This window comes from Gymnoscopelus braueri (assembly GCF_963280865.1).
Source record: "Gymnoscopelus braueri genome assembly, chromosome: 17".
NCBI classification, from domain to species: domain Eukaryota; kingdom Metazoa; phylum Chordata; class Actinopteri; order Myctophiformes; family Myctophidae; genus Gymnoscopelus; species Gymnoscopelus braueri.
In genome coordinates this window covers 24,238,436-24,255,911 of record NC_137617.1, presented here as the reverse complement: position 1 = coordinate 24,255,911, position 17,476 = coordinate 24,238,436, and the positions used below count along the sequence as shown (strand labels likewise).

General features: G+C 42.2%; 1 protein-coding gene across 3 annotated transcripts in view; it reads right to left on the bottom strand.

The window, feature by feature from the left end:
• Window positions 1-16,742, bottom strand: part of trrap (transformation/transcription domain-associated protein) — a 141,393-nt gene extending 124,651 nt beyond the window's left edge. For 2 of the 3 annotated variants that reach the window (XM_080456225.1, XM_080456227.1), the window contains exons 1-19: window positions 16,633-16,742; window positions 14,987-15,169; window positions 13,658-13,707; window positions 12,711-12,821; window positions 11,203-11,307; window positions 10,657-10,740; window positions 10,341-10,397; window positions 9,522-9,647; window positions 8,651-8,728; window positions 8,225-8,313; window positions 7,546-7,642; window positions 7,116-7,254; window positions 6,152-6,230; window positions 4,469-4,703; window positions 3,347-3,689; window positions 3,059-3,156; window positions 1,541-1,735; window positions 887-1,078; window positions 595-760 (exon numbers count right to left, since the gene is read on the bottom strand). In XM_080456225.1, the coding sequence (XP_080312351.1) occupies window positions 595-760; window positions 887-1,078; window positions 1,541-1,735; window positions 3,059-3,156; window positions 3,347-3,689; window positions 4,469-4,703; window positions 6,152-6,230; window positions 7,116-7,254; window positions 7,546-7,642; window positions 8,225-8,313; window positions 8,651-8,728; window positions 9,522-9,647; window positions 10,341-10,397; window positions 10,657-10,740; window positions 11,203-11,307; window positions 12,711-12,821; window positions 13,658-13,707; window positions 14,987-15,107 (2,365 nt within the window). In that variant the 5' untranslated portion in view covers window positions 15,108-15,169; window positions 16,633-16,742. The remainder of the gene's footprint in view (window positions 1-594; window positions 761-886; window positions 1,079-1,540; window positions 1,736-3,058; window positions 3,157-3,346; window positions 3,690-4,468; window positions 4,704-6,151; window positions 6,231-7,115; window positions 7,255-7,545; window positions 7,643-8,224; window positions 8,314-8,650; window positions 8,729-9,521; window positions 9,648-10,340; window positions 10,398-10,656; window positions 10,741-11,202; window positions 11,308-12,710; window positions 12,822-13,657; window positions 13,708-14,986; window positions 15,170-16,632) is intronic. The other variant, XM_080456226.1, reaches the window with a different exon arrangement.
• Between the last annotated feature and the right edge of the window lie 734 nt (window positions 16,743-17,476).

Below are 17,476 nucleotides of genomic sequence, written 5' to 3'. Positions count from 1 at the left end.
GAGGTCATTATGACCTTGTTGTCATGTGTTGTTTGATGTTTGAAAATAGCTCAAAACCAGTAGTTTCAAAACAAAAAAACAATGTGAATTGTTTGTCCGTTTGAATTTTAACATTGAAGTGGATGGAGCAGCAAATCTTTGGAAATTGTTATCTCCTTATTCGTTTGGAATATCGAAAGAGTGTCAATACTAAATAATTAGAGAATCTTTTTACCAATTACCAGCTTACCAATTATTCCATCTTGGGGAACATAATCATGTTGTTTAACACATTAACTGCCAGAATTATTTTCATATTTTTTTAGCCAGTGCCAGAGTTTTTCATTGGAAAAAAAAAAGTACTCAGGAGCCGAAATACAGCATTTTTAAGTTTTAAGTTAACAAGGAAGTGGATAGGAGTCTAGCTCTTCAACTTTTTTTTTCTTTTTTTTTTTTTTTCACTTCACGTAGATCTACGCGATTGGCACGTGGCGGCTTTAAAGCGGTTCGCGTAGATCTACGTGATTGGCAGTCAATGTGTTAATAGTTTCTTTTTACATGCGGAGGTCACTCATTTTCAAGTTCAGACAGTAAACACAGCGGTGTATGTCTCACCTTGCAGAAGGTTGGGCAAGAGGGGCAGGAACTCCTGGTAGAGCAGGTCATGGCTGCCTCCGCCGATGGAGCGGAAGAGGGCTCTGAGAAGCAGGAAGTAGTTGTATGGCTCCTTAGCCGACTGGGCGAGCTCCATGGAGCTGTTCACTATCTTATGGAGGTGCGGCTGGGGACACGGATAGATGGAAGCATGATGGATACTCAATGACATTATCTGGATGGAAAATGTTATCTTCCTCTTTTATTACAATAAACTAGACAGATTGTAATTTACAGTAACTTGTAAATTTACCTTGAGCATCTGTTCGTTCTCGGCGGCAAACAACGACACTGAGCCAAACACCAGTTTGAAGAGCTTGAGGTAGAGGTTGGACAGCTCCACGTTGGAGCCCATCTCAGGTAGCCTCTCCAGGAGATACTCCACCAGGATGGTGGCAAACAGGGCCGACGTAGACAGGTTGGCCAGGAATGAGTTTGCCACAATCTGGGACACAACAGGTCAAGTTCAAGCATCATCAAGTGAAGCCTTTTTTTTTGTAGAGTACATTTCATACAAAGTAAAAAGGCATTTAATAAATCTATATAAACAGATTTACAAAGTGCATTTATGTGCTCCATACACACAAAATAAAAAGTACATACAAAAATAAGAATCATGTATGTTCGGACTGAAGATGCTGCAAGCTGAAATGTTAAATAAATGACTGTGTTGTTCCAGCATTTGGACAAACACACCTGCTTTTAAACACCACAGATCAACACCGATCAAAAGCTTCCTCCTATGAAGTTTTAATTGTTTTTTTGTTTGTTTGTTGTTGCTTCTATTACCAATTCCCCCTCAGGGAACATGGAATATGGTTGGGATTGATAACGAAACAATTGTGTTCCAGTCAGGTAGTTCCACCCATTTTCTTCTGTTGTGAAAAACCACGCTTTGCCATCTTACCTGCAGTGCGTAGTTCTTAGAAATTCTCTCCACCATGTAGGGCACTGTGGTCTGAAAGATCTCCTTGAAGGTCAGGGGGTTCATCATGGTGAAGACGCCGGCGAAGTGTTCCAGTACCTCCTTCTCCTCCTTCATGCGCACCGTCTGGCAGTTGGCCACCCTGATGTAAGTCTGCTGGTTGTTGGCAACCTGTACCTAGCCAAGAGGGTGATGGGGCGCTGTGACACCATGCTGCTACAAGATCAACACAACTATTCTGACAACCAATTGTTTTTACCAGTGGTGGAAAGTAACTAAGTACATTTACTTAAGTACTGTACTTGAGTACAATTTTGAGGTACTTTTACTTCAGTGGAGCATTTCCAATTTTCAATACTTTTACTTCTACTCCACTACATCTCAGAGGCAAATATTGTACTTTTACTCCACTAGAATTATTTGAAAACTTTAGTTACTAGTTACTTTGTAGATTTAGATTATTATTACAAAACATACATTATCCACTATCCAAGATTTTTTATACATTTGAAAACTTGTGAAATGGGACATTCTGCATAATGAGTGCTTTCTACTTTTGGTACTTTAAGTACATTTTACAATACTTTTACTCAAGTACTTTTTTAATTATGGACATTTACTTGTAACAGAGTACTTCTACATTGCAGTATTGATACTTTTTTTTTTTTTTTAAGATGGTGATCAGCTTAGTTTCTCAGTCAATGTCACAACCAGTTGCTGCACTCCATCAGGGTCCAAGTAGAACACTTTACACCTGAATCAGGTTCAGGGTTGTCAGTGAACACACTGGGTCAACAGGAGGACAGGATCTATCGGATCTATCAACTGGCAAGGTGACTGGATAGTCACTTCATCATTTCCCCATCCAGTATTGATACTTTTAAGTAAAAAAAATTATAACTTTTTCCACCACTGGTTTTTACTGACGACTGCGGATTGCAATTTCAATCACACTTTAACCACTTTCACCCTTGCGTCCCTATTTTCGGTATATCATGTTATAGGCGAAAACTGTGACGCAGATCTAACAGCTCACAGCACGTTGCATGTTGTTGTGAGTTGGCCAGAATAGGGACGGTTCATGTGGTTAATGACCCACAGTTAAAAAAAAAATCACACCCTGTGTGAAGTGGGCGGTGTCTTGCTAGCTAATCACAATACTGAATGGAGTCAACCAATCATGTACAAAAAATAAATACATTTATTGAAACACTCTTTATGATGGAAGAAACCATAACTTTAAAAAAACAAATTTATGTTTTTTTTTAAGTTATGGTTTCTTATATAGGGCTATGCACATGTGTCATGTGACACTGGCCAATCACAGTCCAGAATAGACTGTGATTGGCCAATCACGGTGCAGGGTTAGGCGGGGTACATTTTTGGCCAATCACAGCGCAGGATTTGTTGTACAAATATCCAAACCTCACTTATAGGGGCGGTTTCACCGCCCAAAAAACAAGTCCATAAGAGGAAGGCTCTGCACTGTGCTGGTCGTACCTGGTAGATGTCCAGGGCCTGCATGGCGTACTTCACCAGTTTGATGTAGATCTGTGTCTCCTTGGGCTGGAGCTGCTTGTTGGGAATAAACTGTGCCTCTGGGAATAGAAGCAGGAAAGGGAAGTTAGCTAGACATTGTGGTAGGTCAGCAGTCGATATATAAAGGTAATCAATTGAATAATGGAAAAGAAAATAGTCAATAGTTGCAGCCCTAATGTATAGTAGCATGAGCGAGCAGGGCACATTGTTTAGCATAGAAAGCCAAGGGTATCTGTCCCATCCCTTCACCTCCGGGCGCCTTGCACGACGTGATGCCCCAAGTGATGGTCTTCACCCCGCAGACCAGCGTCTTGACCAGGCTGCGGCAGTCAGACACCTGGAACGTCTGCTTGTCCTCTTTCTCCCCCGGCCGGTCGAAGGGCGTGGCGGGGGCCGGGGGTGCCGGCGTGGTGGCGGGGGTGGGTGGGGCGGGGGGAGGAAGGGCCGGTGTGGTGGACGGCGTCGGGGTGGCGGGGGGGACGCCCGGCAACGCCACCGGGTCCACCACGCCCATCTCCGACTGCGGCTTGCACTTTTTGAAAATGGTGACGAGCTGGTAGCGCGCGATGGTGTGGAACTTGAGCACAAACACCTGAATGGACGCAGAGCAGGGTCAGAGAGAGAGGATGGGTCACTCAGATAAATGTCTTTACCCTCCCCCCATATGGATATGAATGAACTGGGGGAAAAGGAGGCCCATAGCCTGCACAGCATTAAGGGTTTGCATTTTTAATCCGGTCAGCCCAGAACCCAAAAGGTCAGATTCAAATATTCAAAATCAATATGTAGCCTATGAACATTTTTCACTTAAGACAATATTCTGCTTGATTGTTTCGCACATTAGACGTGAGTTGTAAGTAGCTATAACCAATGACCTGTGTGACCACTGTGCTACCAAGAATTAAAAAGAAAATTTTCAAGCCCTCGCCAATACATTTCACAACTCTGCAAATGTATCTTTCCATTTTATAAATCTGTGCTATTCTACGAGCTAACATTACATCAGCTTACTTTTGCAGCATGCTCTATCCCTCTTGGGGATAGTGCACTACAGCAGCTCTATGACTGCTGTAGTGCACCTGCCTGAATATGTACACACACCTAAAAAAAATCCAAGTACAGAAGATACATCATCGTCATCTCAGCCTACAAAATTGCTGGTCACCCACTAAAAATGAGAAGCCTGGTATTAAAGAAATGTGCGATGTGATGTGTGACTACACACTCCAATTTGCCCTTGTCAAAGTGTTCTTTGCCGGTGTATTTTTCTTGTCTTGGCAATTCTCATGTTTCACAACACTGTCAACGTTCTACCATCAACAGTGGAAAAACAAAGCTGCTGCAATATCCAAATGAATCCTACAACCGTACCTCCAACATCCTCATCAGGATGTCCCGGCCATTGCCATTCTCCTGCTCAGACTTGGAGCGGATGCAGTCCACCAGGTTGAGCAGCAGTTTGCAGGACATGGTCTGGATGTTGCTGGGCAGGGACTCGTCGTCGATGTTCTTGGCGAAGAGCTGCACGGCCAGGGACAGGTCCGTCAGAGGCAGGTTCTGACGCACGTGGTGCACCAGGTCTGCCAGTGTACTGTAGGCCAAGGGTCTGGATGGAGGCAAGGGCAGGAGATACCTCGAGTTACAAAACATCTTAAATAGGTTCTTCAAAGTACCGATGAGCTGGCCAGATGTATGGAGAACCGGGATGACTGGAAGCGACGATGGAGGGTTCGTCCGAGGACGACCTAGAGAGACTGCAGTGCATTAAATGTGAAACACTGATTGTAAAAACTAAAACTTCAGTACAATATTTCACACAACTAATTGAGCAGCCCTAGGAGATGTTACTGAAAAATCTGGGTGGCTGGTGTCTCTGCACACTAGACCATATGCGCCTTGTGAGCACAGTGACCTCCATTTGACTCCATGTCTCCCTTCTCTCTGCCCTTGGTTTCCTGTCTCTCTACTCTAAAGGGTAATGTTATTCTGTCAGGTAAGCCTCAAATACATGTTTTTTGTAACTCATGACTTTGACAAAACTGATTGGGCAAAGGCCTGAAGGTAAGGACTGAGAGCTGGCCAGACTTTAAGGTAAATAATCAAAATTATTAGTCACAACGTTTTGGAGAAAAACATTTTAAGCAATAAAATGTTATTGATATGTCTCAGTCTTGCCCAACTCCATTATTAACTGTAAAAACATAATATAGAGCAATTCACACTCGTTTTGCAGTCCTATAAAAAGACAAATAAAACAAAAAATATCTTACCTATTTCAAATTCACAAAGGTGAACCAAAACAGAAAGAAAATATAAAGAGTATTCTTAGGACATGAGTCTGGACCTTGACAATGTAACTTTGGGAGAAGGTGTTTGTGGAGTTTGAGACTTTGCCTTAGCACACAGAACTTACTGCCTTCCTCTGACCTTACATTTGATTTACACAAATGGGTGGAGAGAGGAGAGGATGGATAAAGACAACAGAGGCTTGACTTGATTTGGGAAGTGGGGCCAGGATGGAACTCACTCAGGAAAGAGACACAGAGACAGGAGAGACGAAGATCAAGAGAAGCCAGAAAGATAAAAATGAACTACAAAAGGAGGAAAGAGAAAAAACTGGGAGACAAAGAAATGAGAGACAGGGAAGAGGTAAAGGACGAGAAGGTGAGTTAATGGCTGATATTTACAGCACTACCAGGTCTCATCTTGCCGTCTCGCACCCACCCATAACTAACAAGTTATGACGGTTGAGGGAGCTGGATGGATGTCAACTCCAACTAGGGGGAGGATGTCTGACACCAAAACAAAAAAACATTCAAACTACTTTACCCCTCCGGAAAGAGGGTGCACGTTCTGCAGCCGTGGGCTGACAGCCGCTGAGTTGTGGTGCAGTGCTCCAGACGGCCTCCCCAGAGCGCTTCAATGCTTCATTACTATGCTACGACTGCTTGGCACAACACCTGGAGGGAGCGATCATAAGGAGTGGAAGCAGGGTTCTGACACCTAACAGGCTCACGCAAGCATCATCATGAGCACACACACTCGTGCACTTACCGGAGAGTCTCCCGAGCAGTGTAGCCGGAGCCAATCAGGATGGATTCATCAAAAAGTTTGTCCATGCAAGGTATGAACTCTGCAAAAAAAAACAACTTTTAAGTACGCCGTTCCAAGATGCCGTTCGTTGGTACGATATCGCCAAACGGCCATGTTGTACAATGACAAATACTAAAAATATTCAAATGCAAAGCAATAGCTGGTCACAGCTCATCGCGAATGTGCTCGTTTCATTTGAAAATAAATCATTTAACCCATTAAGACCTGGAACGCATCTGTGTCACTTTTTGATTTGAGCTAAAAAAAGCATTATTTTACACTTTGGCTATTCAAAAATAGCAGATCTACAAGCTCATAGTGCCGCGCTATGAGCTTGTGGCCAAATACATATAATTTTGGGGGTCCTTGACATGAAAAAGTTTGAGCACCACTGATATAGAAACATACCTTTTTCAAAAAAAAAAAACTGTTAGGATTTAGAAGTCATTTTGTACAAACGGCCTCAGGTCTTAACACTTTACCTGCCAATCACGAGTATAACCGTTGATGAAAAATACACCCGTTTACTGCCAAGATAATCCATCCACGAGTATAACCGTTTTTCAAAAAAAAAAGATTTTTTTTTTTTTTTGGGTCTTTTTTTTTTTTAATTTATCCACACAGAACCAGAGATATCACGATCCAAAGATTTCTAGCTCCATTCACTCCTTGGTTAACTTATTACTTTAAAATCCTGTATCTCGGCTCCTGTGTAAAAAAAAATTAAACACTGGCACTGGGGGAAGTAAAATAAAAAAAAACCTCTGGCAGGGAATGTGTTAATGGGTTAAGTGAGTCTGTGATTCACAAACCTGTAAGATACAGGACTGAGGGGTGAGGATTGAGGGAACAGGTGAAAGGTTGAACATGGTATGGTGTAAGTCTGTGTTTGCATACATGACTGTATGTGCACATGTGGACTTACGGCTGCGAAGGTCGGTGGTGAGGATGTGTTTGGCAGCGATGAGCAGCTCCTTACGGAGATGTGCCGTTTCCGAGGGACAGTTGGATAGCAGCTGCAGCATGCCTTTCACCATCTGTTGAGAGTACTTCCCCACCAGGTCCTGATAGGACACACGCACATAAACAAACACACACGCAAACACACACACACACACACACACAGGATAGACCGTCAGAATTGTCAGTTATTTATACCTTATAGTATAAGGTTCCTATCATACCAGGATTTTTTGCCTACATCAACACCAGAAACTATCAACAAAAACTACTACTAGTAACAAAATGCTGTGTACAATAAATGTCACACTATTATCAAATCAAAAAAATATATTTGGCCTATATTTCAAACATTTGGTGGACATACAGTATTTTTAGCTGGCAAACAGACATACCTGGTAAATACGGATGATGTAGGCCAGGAAAGACAGGGTCTTGATCTGCGCAGCGATGAAATCGGCATACAGCTCTTTGTTATAGAGCTTGTGTTGCCTTTGGAGATTACGACATTGTTCAAGCACACATTTGCAAACAATGCGTTTAGTCAGAGCCCCATCACAGCGGGTTATGATTTTGCATCGTCATCGTTTAAGGCGCCAATTATAGAGGCTGAAATTACAAGCCGTATCACACAAGGGGGGCCAATTGTTTGTGCCGGGGCGGTTACTGCCCGTCATCAGGAAACTTTCCATACCTGCCAGACTTCTACTTTTCTAAATTAGCTCAGCTCCACTTCGTTCCTGCTTGGAATGCTTAATGCAGACGCTTTTCCTACCCAGAGTCTTAACCTCACTGCTAAGCCAATTTCGACCATTTTAGACCCCCCCCCATGGACTTTAACTCAGGCTTCAGCGGGTAAAGTGCCAAGCAACAGCGTCTGCAAATCCCACAGCAGTCAGATCGATTATCCTAAAACATTCCTAAAAATAAAGTAAAAAGTTTGATTTCAAGTGGTCTCCCATCCGTCCCCATCCCAGACTACGGCATATGTCAATGTATATACGCAAGAAATGGCACACACAAACACAATTAAAAAAAACATCTGTAGACATACAGTCCACAGACATGTCATACCTGGCCTGCGGAGACACCTGAAGCATGATGGTGTTCATGATGAGTGGGACAAACTCTGACACCACATTGTGGATGTTTAGTTTGTACAGCTGAAAGGGACGGAGCAAACAGAGGAATATAACCTCCACTTATAACAAACAAATCTCATTTCAAACACTTCAACATTATGCCGCAACAAAAATGTATGGGGCCTTGTTTCTATGTAGGAAGACAGACCACTTTTTACTCCATGCTTACTGAACTAGAGCCTCACTTTGGCTCCAAACCCAAAGGGGAAATAAAATTAAAAAAAATCTTCTCAAGGAACAGTCTGCTAAATAGTCGGTTTAAGAACATTACTGTTGGGTTACAATATAATTGTACGGCATCTGCAGTACAGTTGTGAAAGGAATGCATAACCACCTCTGATGAGTATAGATGGCTTACCTGGTACATCAGCACCACTATAATGGGCAGCTCAGCCAGAACTTTGAGAGACAGGGACCCGCGTGGTATGATGGTGTGCTATAGGTGGAAAGGGAGTTGCAAACAAAATCAGTTTGACACACAAGTTCACAAGACTCAATGCCCTGATTGCAAACTCGCCCTTCCCTCCCGCTTCTTCTACAACCTTACTGTATTCCACAATACCCGAATGCATATGTTGGTGGCACAATGTTACGTGTTCAGGGTGAATGTAGCCTGCTGTTGTCTGTAGTATGAATGTCCCTGACTGCATGCATCTCAAGATGCATGGTCTGTGTCGGTTACATTACGAGTTGTCAATGCTTCCCTTTCACACATCCTGAAGGCCTGCACATGCCTTGTATTTAGTGAATAAAGGGGTTGCAATACAACTAGACAAAACACATTAGTAAAGTAATCCTTTCTGATCTGTTCTGAGGAATGTGATTTTCTTTTATCCATCTAAGTAGGATCCATGTTTTCTGATGTTTCCGTTTGTGTGACAACATGGTGCTCTGGTGTCATCCAGTGGTTACCAGCGGTATTGCCGGAAAGGAGGACAAATTACTGTAGAGTTGTGGATTTGATTATGTACCAGCCACTGTATCTAAATGTGAAGTTTTACAAACGTAATGGGATGAGGCTATGAGATACTGCATGTAAAGTTACTGATGGTTGCATATGGCCTGTTGAGTGTGGCTTCACTTTATGCTCCGGTGGTCGCAAGCGTGTGGCGTTAAAAATGACTGATTTTGGTGTCTTTATTTCCTCCTGCGGAGTGTATTAATGCAGATGGTAAGTGGTCGACTGTGAGCCAGGCTTTGAGAAATCGTATATTATATAGCAAGCTCACCGTTCTCGTCTCGCTGTCCTCCCGTTCAGGTGCGGTCTTCACCAGCACTGAGGTGATCATACCCACCATTTCTGGAGAGGGAACGGTGTTCTCTGCTATCACCTGGGGGTTCTCAAAGTAACGGGCCTGGTCATAAAAGGAGAACAAACGGTTAGAGGAAATTGATTTTTAGAATTGTGGCAAGAGAATGAAAGAGAGAGAAAAGCCGGTGTGGAGAGCTAGACAGCAATGCAAGTGGAAGAACAGGGAAAACGGAACAGACGCAGGATTAATGAAAAAAAATAAAGTAGCAGAGAGAAGAGTCATTAGGGAGAATTGGAGCGAGAATTTAGAAGTGGAGTGCAGGAGATGTTGTAGGCGGGAGACAAGAGACGGAATGGTGAGACATGGAGGGAGGATTGATAGGAGAGATTAGAAAGACAATTTAGTATTGAGAGACAGAGAGGGAGATTGGATAGAGAGGCGACAGGGAATTAGAGGTGGTGGAGGTAAAGTACAGAATAAAGGCCTTCCTTACACACCAAGGGACATTTATTTTGTGCAATGAATCTACCCGAAAATATGTATTCATAAAGAATGCGAATATTACGCAGTAATATGTTTAAAGCAATGAAATTTGTATTCGGAAAGAGGCCGGTTTTCACTGCGAATAAAAGCGTCAACCTGTATGAATGACAAATCAATCCGGAATGAAGAAAGAGTGGAGGGAAACAGAAGGAATAATGAAGCAGAGGGTGAAAGGGTGGGGATAGTAATAGAGGAGAAAAGGAAAAAAGAATGGAAAAATGAGATTTTTTTTACACCCCTGGTTCTACTTACGACAACTTTGGGCAGGTCTTTGTAAATCTGTTTCACGAAGTCCAGAAAATGATGAATCTGAGAGAAAGAGAGGTTTATGCCCATTAAGATGATTAGTCAAAACAATCTGATTACGTTTGCAAATCCCCTTGCAAGCTTAAAGTACAAGAGCAAACTCATCATTCGTGCACGTCTGAAGTTTTCTTTTAACCTAGTTAGGCCTATGAGGAGGAATTCTCTATTTTGGGCACGGCAAATATACATTAGCCCCGTAATATAGCAAACCCCCCCCCCCCCCCCCCCCCCCCAAAAAAAACTAAACAGGGACGAGTCGCACCTCTTGAGAAATGGGAGGACGGAACTGCTTGTGCAGCTCGATGATGATGCGGAGGCAGATCAGCACGTTCTCCTCACTCTCGATCTGGAAAAAACATGAAAATAAAGCAGAGAGGTTAGGGGCTTCACATTTGACATCTACACAGAACAGACAAAAATAACTGTTTAAAACAATATTGGGCTCAGTTCGCGGTTGCATTTAGCAATAGATCACCAATGTTCCTGGCAACCTTGCTTTGCTCAGCAGTGGGGGGGGCTCTCAGATCTTATCAGTTTTACTTTCACCGACCAGATTGATTGAAAGGTACATCCATCCAAGACAGACACACTCTCACACACACACACACACACACACACACACACACACACACACACACACACACGTACCTTTCATCTGGACTAAAGCGTATCGCTCTCATCACATTGCCCCCTGCTGAGCATAGCTACACATATCCAGAACTTATATTTAAACGTAAATGAACTTCCACCACTTCCAGTAGAGAAGTGTGCAAAAAAAGACAGGGTGTCAAGCGAAGCCCCTCCGTACCTCCAGGAAGCGGAACATCACCGACAGGATGTTCTTGGTGTGTGGTCGGAGGTGCTCATTGGTTGGAATGCGGTGAATGATCTCCAGTACCAGCTTCCTCAATTGCTGCAAAGCACAAAACAATACTTAGCAATATACCATGGGCTAGTTTCTAAAACGATCTCTCATTCATTTTTATATCTCTTCAAAACATTCTGGTTATATATAGCTTGATAACTGAAACTTTTTTATACCACGACCCCATATTATGAGGGAACGTGCCTCCCCCCACTAAAACGCTACTATGTCAATAAAAGCTATGGAAGTGGTTCTGTACACACATTCGCAAACTGAAGCATTCAGTCAAGATATGTTGCTAGAACCACCAGAGTTTCTTGATCCAGCTCTCAATTGTATTGAGAGCTGGATCAAGTACTTTGGCTACCGACTGTGGCGTTTTACACCATCCCGGCAGCTGTTGATAACTGGTCGTCTGTTTGTGAGAATGATCTCCCCGCGCTCGTCTCGGTAATGTTACATTGCGATCCGTAATTTAACTCCACAAGGGTACAGATGGAACCCAAATGGACCCGTGGTCCATGCATTTGTACCCTCTCACTCTCGAGTAAAACACCCAAAATGGTTCTTTTAAGCCACCCGCTCATATTGAACATGATTGCTAAGTAAATAGTTTATGAACAGACCGCTAAGCAGTTTGTGTGCCTCAGTCTCTGCATGGGCTTGTGTGTGTGTTGCTGCTTGTTCGGTGTTAAGAGGCGGAGCTGTGTGTGTATGAGGAATCAAGTGGCCGTCCTCTTCATGTTGGTCACAAAAACCTCAATTTTTTTCTTGATGAAAAAAAATCTTTTTTTTTTGGCTGCCAATGCCATCGGCACCTTCCCGCGCCCCCACTTTGGGTCGCGACCCATAGTTTGAGAACCGCTGGTCTAGGGGTTGATAAAGAACCTGAGGCTGTTATTTATCTTATATAATCTTGTATAACCCCGATATCATTCTCAGGGGTGTACGGTGTGTGGTTTGGATGTGATAAGTTAGCAGATCCCCTGGGCTAGTCCACACGTGGTAAACATGGTGAAAATATATTACTAAGGTGTAATATTGACAATTGTGTGAAGATATATTACTAAGGTACACAAGGTACACATGTAATATTGGCAATTGTGTGAAGTGTGGATATTTCTTTAGCTGTGTTGTAGAGGACAGTGGCCACTACATTTAAGTTATATCCATTTGTGTTGTAGTTGTGTAGTGGCGAGGGCCACTGCATTTTACTGCATTTTACTGCTTTTATTTTATTTTATTTTATTTTTGTTTGCTTTATTGTTAAATTGGTTCTAACTGTAATTGTATTCTTGCTCTGTAAAGCACTTTGAGCTGCATTTCATGTCATGAAAGGTGCTATACAAATAAAGTTTATTATTATTATTATTATTATTTGTCCTGAATAATGGGCGTCAGCAAGAAATGCCCAAGATGTCCATTGTAATGTTTGGCTTTACCACGCCTACCTGTGTGGGTTTCTCCTGCAAGAACTGCACTTCTCCATCCTGTAGGAAGGTGAGGAAGCGAGGGATAATATGTTCCAAGAAGGTGGAGTACTGGGGCGATGACGTCACATTCTGAAAATGGGGGAATTGACCAAAGAAATGCAATTGGGTTTATTCAGCAATGCACGTCACATATTGCATATTGTCTGGTCTATGGAAACATGTTAACACAGTGTACACAGTACATTCAAAGATCAAGTAAGGTAAATCAACAGGAAATTGCTAAATGTACTTTTCCATACTTTGAAACGACCATGTAAATCCGTGATATGCTGCAACCAGCTCTTGGTTTGCAACTGAAATTTGCAGTTCAATTTAATTGGCAGAATGCATCAGAATTATATTTTAGTTAAAAAAAATTAAATAGTCCCTCTCAAATGAACTCAATATAGTCAGTTCTCACTGTCAATTCATTTTTTTTTATAAAATCGGATCAGAAAGTGTTTGGGCTGTCCTGTAAAGGCAGTCGAGCAGGTGCTAGGGCACTAGTTGGCTACTACTATGCAGTGGTGTTTTGGTCGCTTCACGGGACAGTCATTCTATCAGGACACATGGATATCCAACTATGCTTCTGCATTATGGCAGCGCTTTAAAGTCTTGAACAGACTGACTGACAGGGTAGCTTATACTACCTGCCAAGGTCGCAGCGACAAATACTGAATATTCACTGTCATCTTCACATCGCGCTGCCTGGGGTTACTTTGATCTACCACCATACAACCTCTTCCTCATTTTCATTGGCTTTCACAACGCTGTCAGGTAACCTTTAAAGAACCGGTCTCCATACAACACTCAGATTTATCAACGCTTAGAGATCCATCATTGCGATCAAACTCTGGTGGAGATTAATGAAAAATGACTCGTCTGCCATTACAGGGTGGGGAGAGAGAACTATTCATCAAACTCACCTCAAAGTTCTCGCTGACCTCCTGCATCATCTTCAGCTTGGTCTCGTCGGCTGGATGTTGAAGGACAAGAAGCGCACTCGTTAATCATCACAGCTAATGATACGGCTCCAATGTTCCTGGCAACCTTGCTTTGCTCAGCAGTGGGGGGGGGCTCTCAGATCTTATCAGTTTTACTTTCACCGACCAGATTGATTGAAAGGTACATCCATCCAAGACAGACACACACTGACACTCACTCTCACACACACACACACACACACACACACACATGTACCTTTCATCTGGACTAAAGCGTATCGCTCTCATCACATTGCCCCCTGCTGAGCATAGCTACACATATCCAGAAACTAGACATTCCTATTGAGAACAGATTGTGGTGCGTTTGTGCAGATTACAGAATACAGATTTTAGCATTTAGTGATAGCATTTAGTGAGTGTGTGCATGCGTGAAAGAGACTAATGTAAAAAATAGTCAGTGCAAACACACAAAAACGTCCATGGGTACATAACTATCTCGTGCAAGTCTGAAGACCAATAATGCAAATGTGGATCTATGCTATTGACAATACCAATACAGATGAATCACACCAAGATAGTGTCAATCGGGTTAGACAACATGACAGATTTAAGAATTATTTATCTTACACTTTCATATTGTCGAGTCGACTCTACTCAATTCACCAATTTTACACAATATAAAAGGTCAGTACTTTTATAACTAAGTAAGCCTTGCCGAGCCATGAGGCCTGTAGGGCAGGAGCCTGTTTCTGTAGGGTTAGGCAGCTTGATGTACAAGTACACCCCCTGGACATGACGCTAGTATGTTGCAGGGACTTTTCCCCCAATCCAACCTTTGATGCCGAGTGCCAAGCAGGGTGGCATTGGGTCCCATTTAAGAGTCTTTGGTATGACCCAGCTGAGGATCGAACCCCAACCTCCAAATCTCAGGTGATCTACAAGCTCAAAATACATCTCAGTGTATATAGGGCTGAAGTTGTTCATTTCAACTCATACATTGGGAATAAAGGATTTCAAAGTTCATAACACTGCAACATGTAGCTGTCAATAGAAGTCACCTGAACAGAATCTCTCGAGGGTAACCGTTTAAGTGGTTACAACCTGTATTATAGTATATGCATATGAGCTGTTTGAACTTGTAAGATGTGTGTATTCACAAAATAAGGAACAAAGCCTTGTGTCCCTTATCAGTTCAATGAAGTCTCTTAGTTCCCCAATTTCAAGGGACGGTTGGCAACTCTACCTCATTCTACTCCAAAAACATTAGCACGGCACCTATTTAGAAGCACATGTTAAAATCTACGAACTCACGTGTGTTAGTGTCCGTGAGCGCTGCCACGAACTGCAGGTACTTCTTCATCAGCGTGGTTTGGTCCACCACGGTGGGACTAGGGGTGGGCACAAAGGCCATGGTGCCAGCTGGGAGAGACATGGCTGCGATGGGGCAGGGGGCAGACAGTAGTCTGCACCAGTCTCACAAGAATTTCATAAACACTGCACACGAGGAAGAGAAAAAAATAATTTGACATGGGAAACACTTACAGATGCCATTTTATTATGCATATCTCTAAAGACAAGAGCGTACATTTTTATCAATGTTATAGCAGGGTACTCGCAGATATTAGTTTAAACAAAACGTTTTTTGTGAAAAGGTCAAAGCTCTATATTCTGACAGTAAGCATTTCAAAAAATTAGTGTTTGTTCAGTACTGGTCTCCCCATCTCTCTAGCTCTTTAATAAACAGAAAATACATTTTCAGATGGGTTGCCAATTTCAACCAATCAGGAGAGAGTACCAATTTATCAGCTTCAATGTTACATCGTTGCAGTTTCAATTTGGTCAGCTAATTTTTTTGTGTCATCACTTCAAATTTCACGTTTATCCTGGCTATCCTGTATGACGTCGCTGTCGGACAGAACCTGTACGATATTGCTGTTGAGCAGAACCCTCTTACGGTCTTATCTCCATATTTTATGGAGATAAGGCATTCCTTTTTCGTACATTAATGCTCTACCTACCTCATCATACAACAGTGCCACACAAAAGTAGTGAAAATAGCAGCTCAAGCTCGGCTATTTTCACTTTCAGTTACTTAACAAACACTACAGCCATGATCAGAATATAGAGCTATTTTAAGTAAACAATATATAACTCACACACACTACAATGTAGGCATTTAGCAGACGCTCTTAATCCAGAGCGAGGTAATAGATGAGGTAATACATCAAATGCACAAAAAGTAATCTAGGATCATAGGTAAACCAAGAGAACCTATCATGAGTCTAATTGATTGAATACTTTATTAACAGTGTGGCAAAAAAAAGCACAGAAAGTGCAGTTTAATACAAATACAATTCTAAAAGGATTGAACCCAAGAAAGCACTATGGCCAGCTTCCATTGGGGTCCTGTAAGTTTCAGTTTCATTCAATTCATGGGTCTAAACTGTATCATATCAAAAAAGATCAATAATCTGTACATTGAAACTATACACTCTATAGTATGCGAGGACTACAAATGACCTGGCATCTGTCTAAATAACATGCCATCTAATACACTACCTTTGTGTTTTGTAAACACTACAAATGCGACAACAAACACATGCCGCTCGGGCGAATGATGGCGCTTGATTATGACATCACTGCTTATGATGCTCAGAGCATCAGCTAGCACATTTTGTCCAGAAACACGCTGCAGAATATCACTTAAATAACTGCATTCCTAACTTCAAAAGCTGGCCTTGCCGATGTCTGCGGTTCATATAAATAGGCGACAGTGCACTCTTCGGAGCAAAACAAACCAGGGACAATTAGCTCTTGTCCCAAACACCCGAGAATTAGCACCGTAGCTAAGCTAACGAGCTAGCATCTCCCAAAAGAAAGAAAGCGCTCGAGCAGCCAACCCCCAAAAACTCAGTTTAAATGAAAAAGTAAAATAGAATAAAAAAATGTAAAATTACCTTTTTCTCAGTAGAAATATTTTTCATACTTTTAATGCATGCAAAAGGGACTGTAACCCATTAACAGACGTTATATTTAAAGCTTAACTTCGTAATAATACGCATCCCATTCAGACTTACCTAGTCCCACCGACAGGATGAAACTGTCTGTGTCAATCGCCGCGCTGCCGCCGCTGAGCGGTGTCGCCAGGTTGTATGGCAGAAATAAGCAACCAGGTCTATGAAAACAAGCCCTAAAGAAGCAACCACGACTAACCCATATACGTTGGCTATTTAAATAGCCAATCTACAAGCTCACAACGCGTCACAATGCGACGCGTTGTGAGCCTATAGGTCTGCTATTTTCAAAAAAAAATGTTGGAATATTTTCCTATCCACAAAATCTTGTATGGGAGTCTCTGGCACAAAATATTTTCAGAAGGTTGGCCGGTCTACACAAATATATATATATTAATTTGGGTCCTTGACATGAAAATGTTTGAGAACCACTGGTTCAAATAACATTAGGAAACGAGTCGAAATAAGCAACTACTTTAGAAACAACCCATAAAACCGCAACCCGCAACTACCAATGTTGCAACTTTACAGAAAAACAATCCCAACGTCGCGTATAATGAGCGGACATGGCAACACTAGCCGCCGCTGAGCATTCACCACATAGAGCCACTGGAAAGCTACTAGATCACTCCGCGTAATGTTTATAATATTTACTTTAATGAAAATGTGCACACATTGATGTCAGAAATTTTATATATTAATACCTGAGTTTTATAATATAAGTAACAATTACTAAATGAAACCATATTTTATCAGACTTATCACTTATTCTAGTACCCGTGGAAGG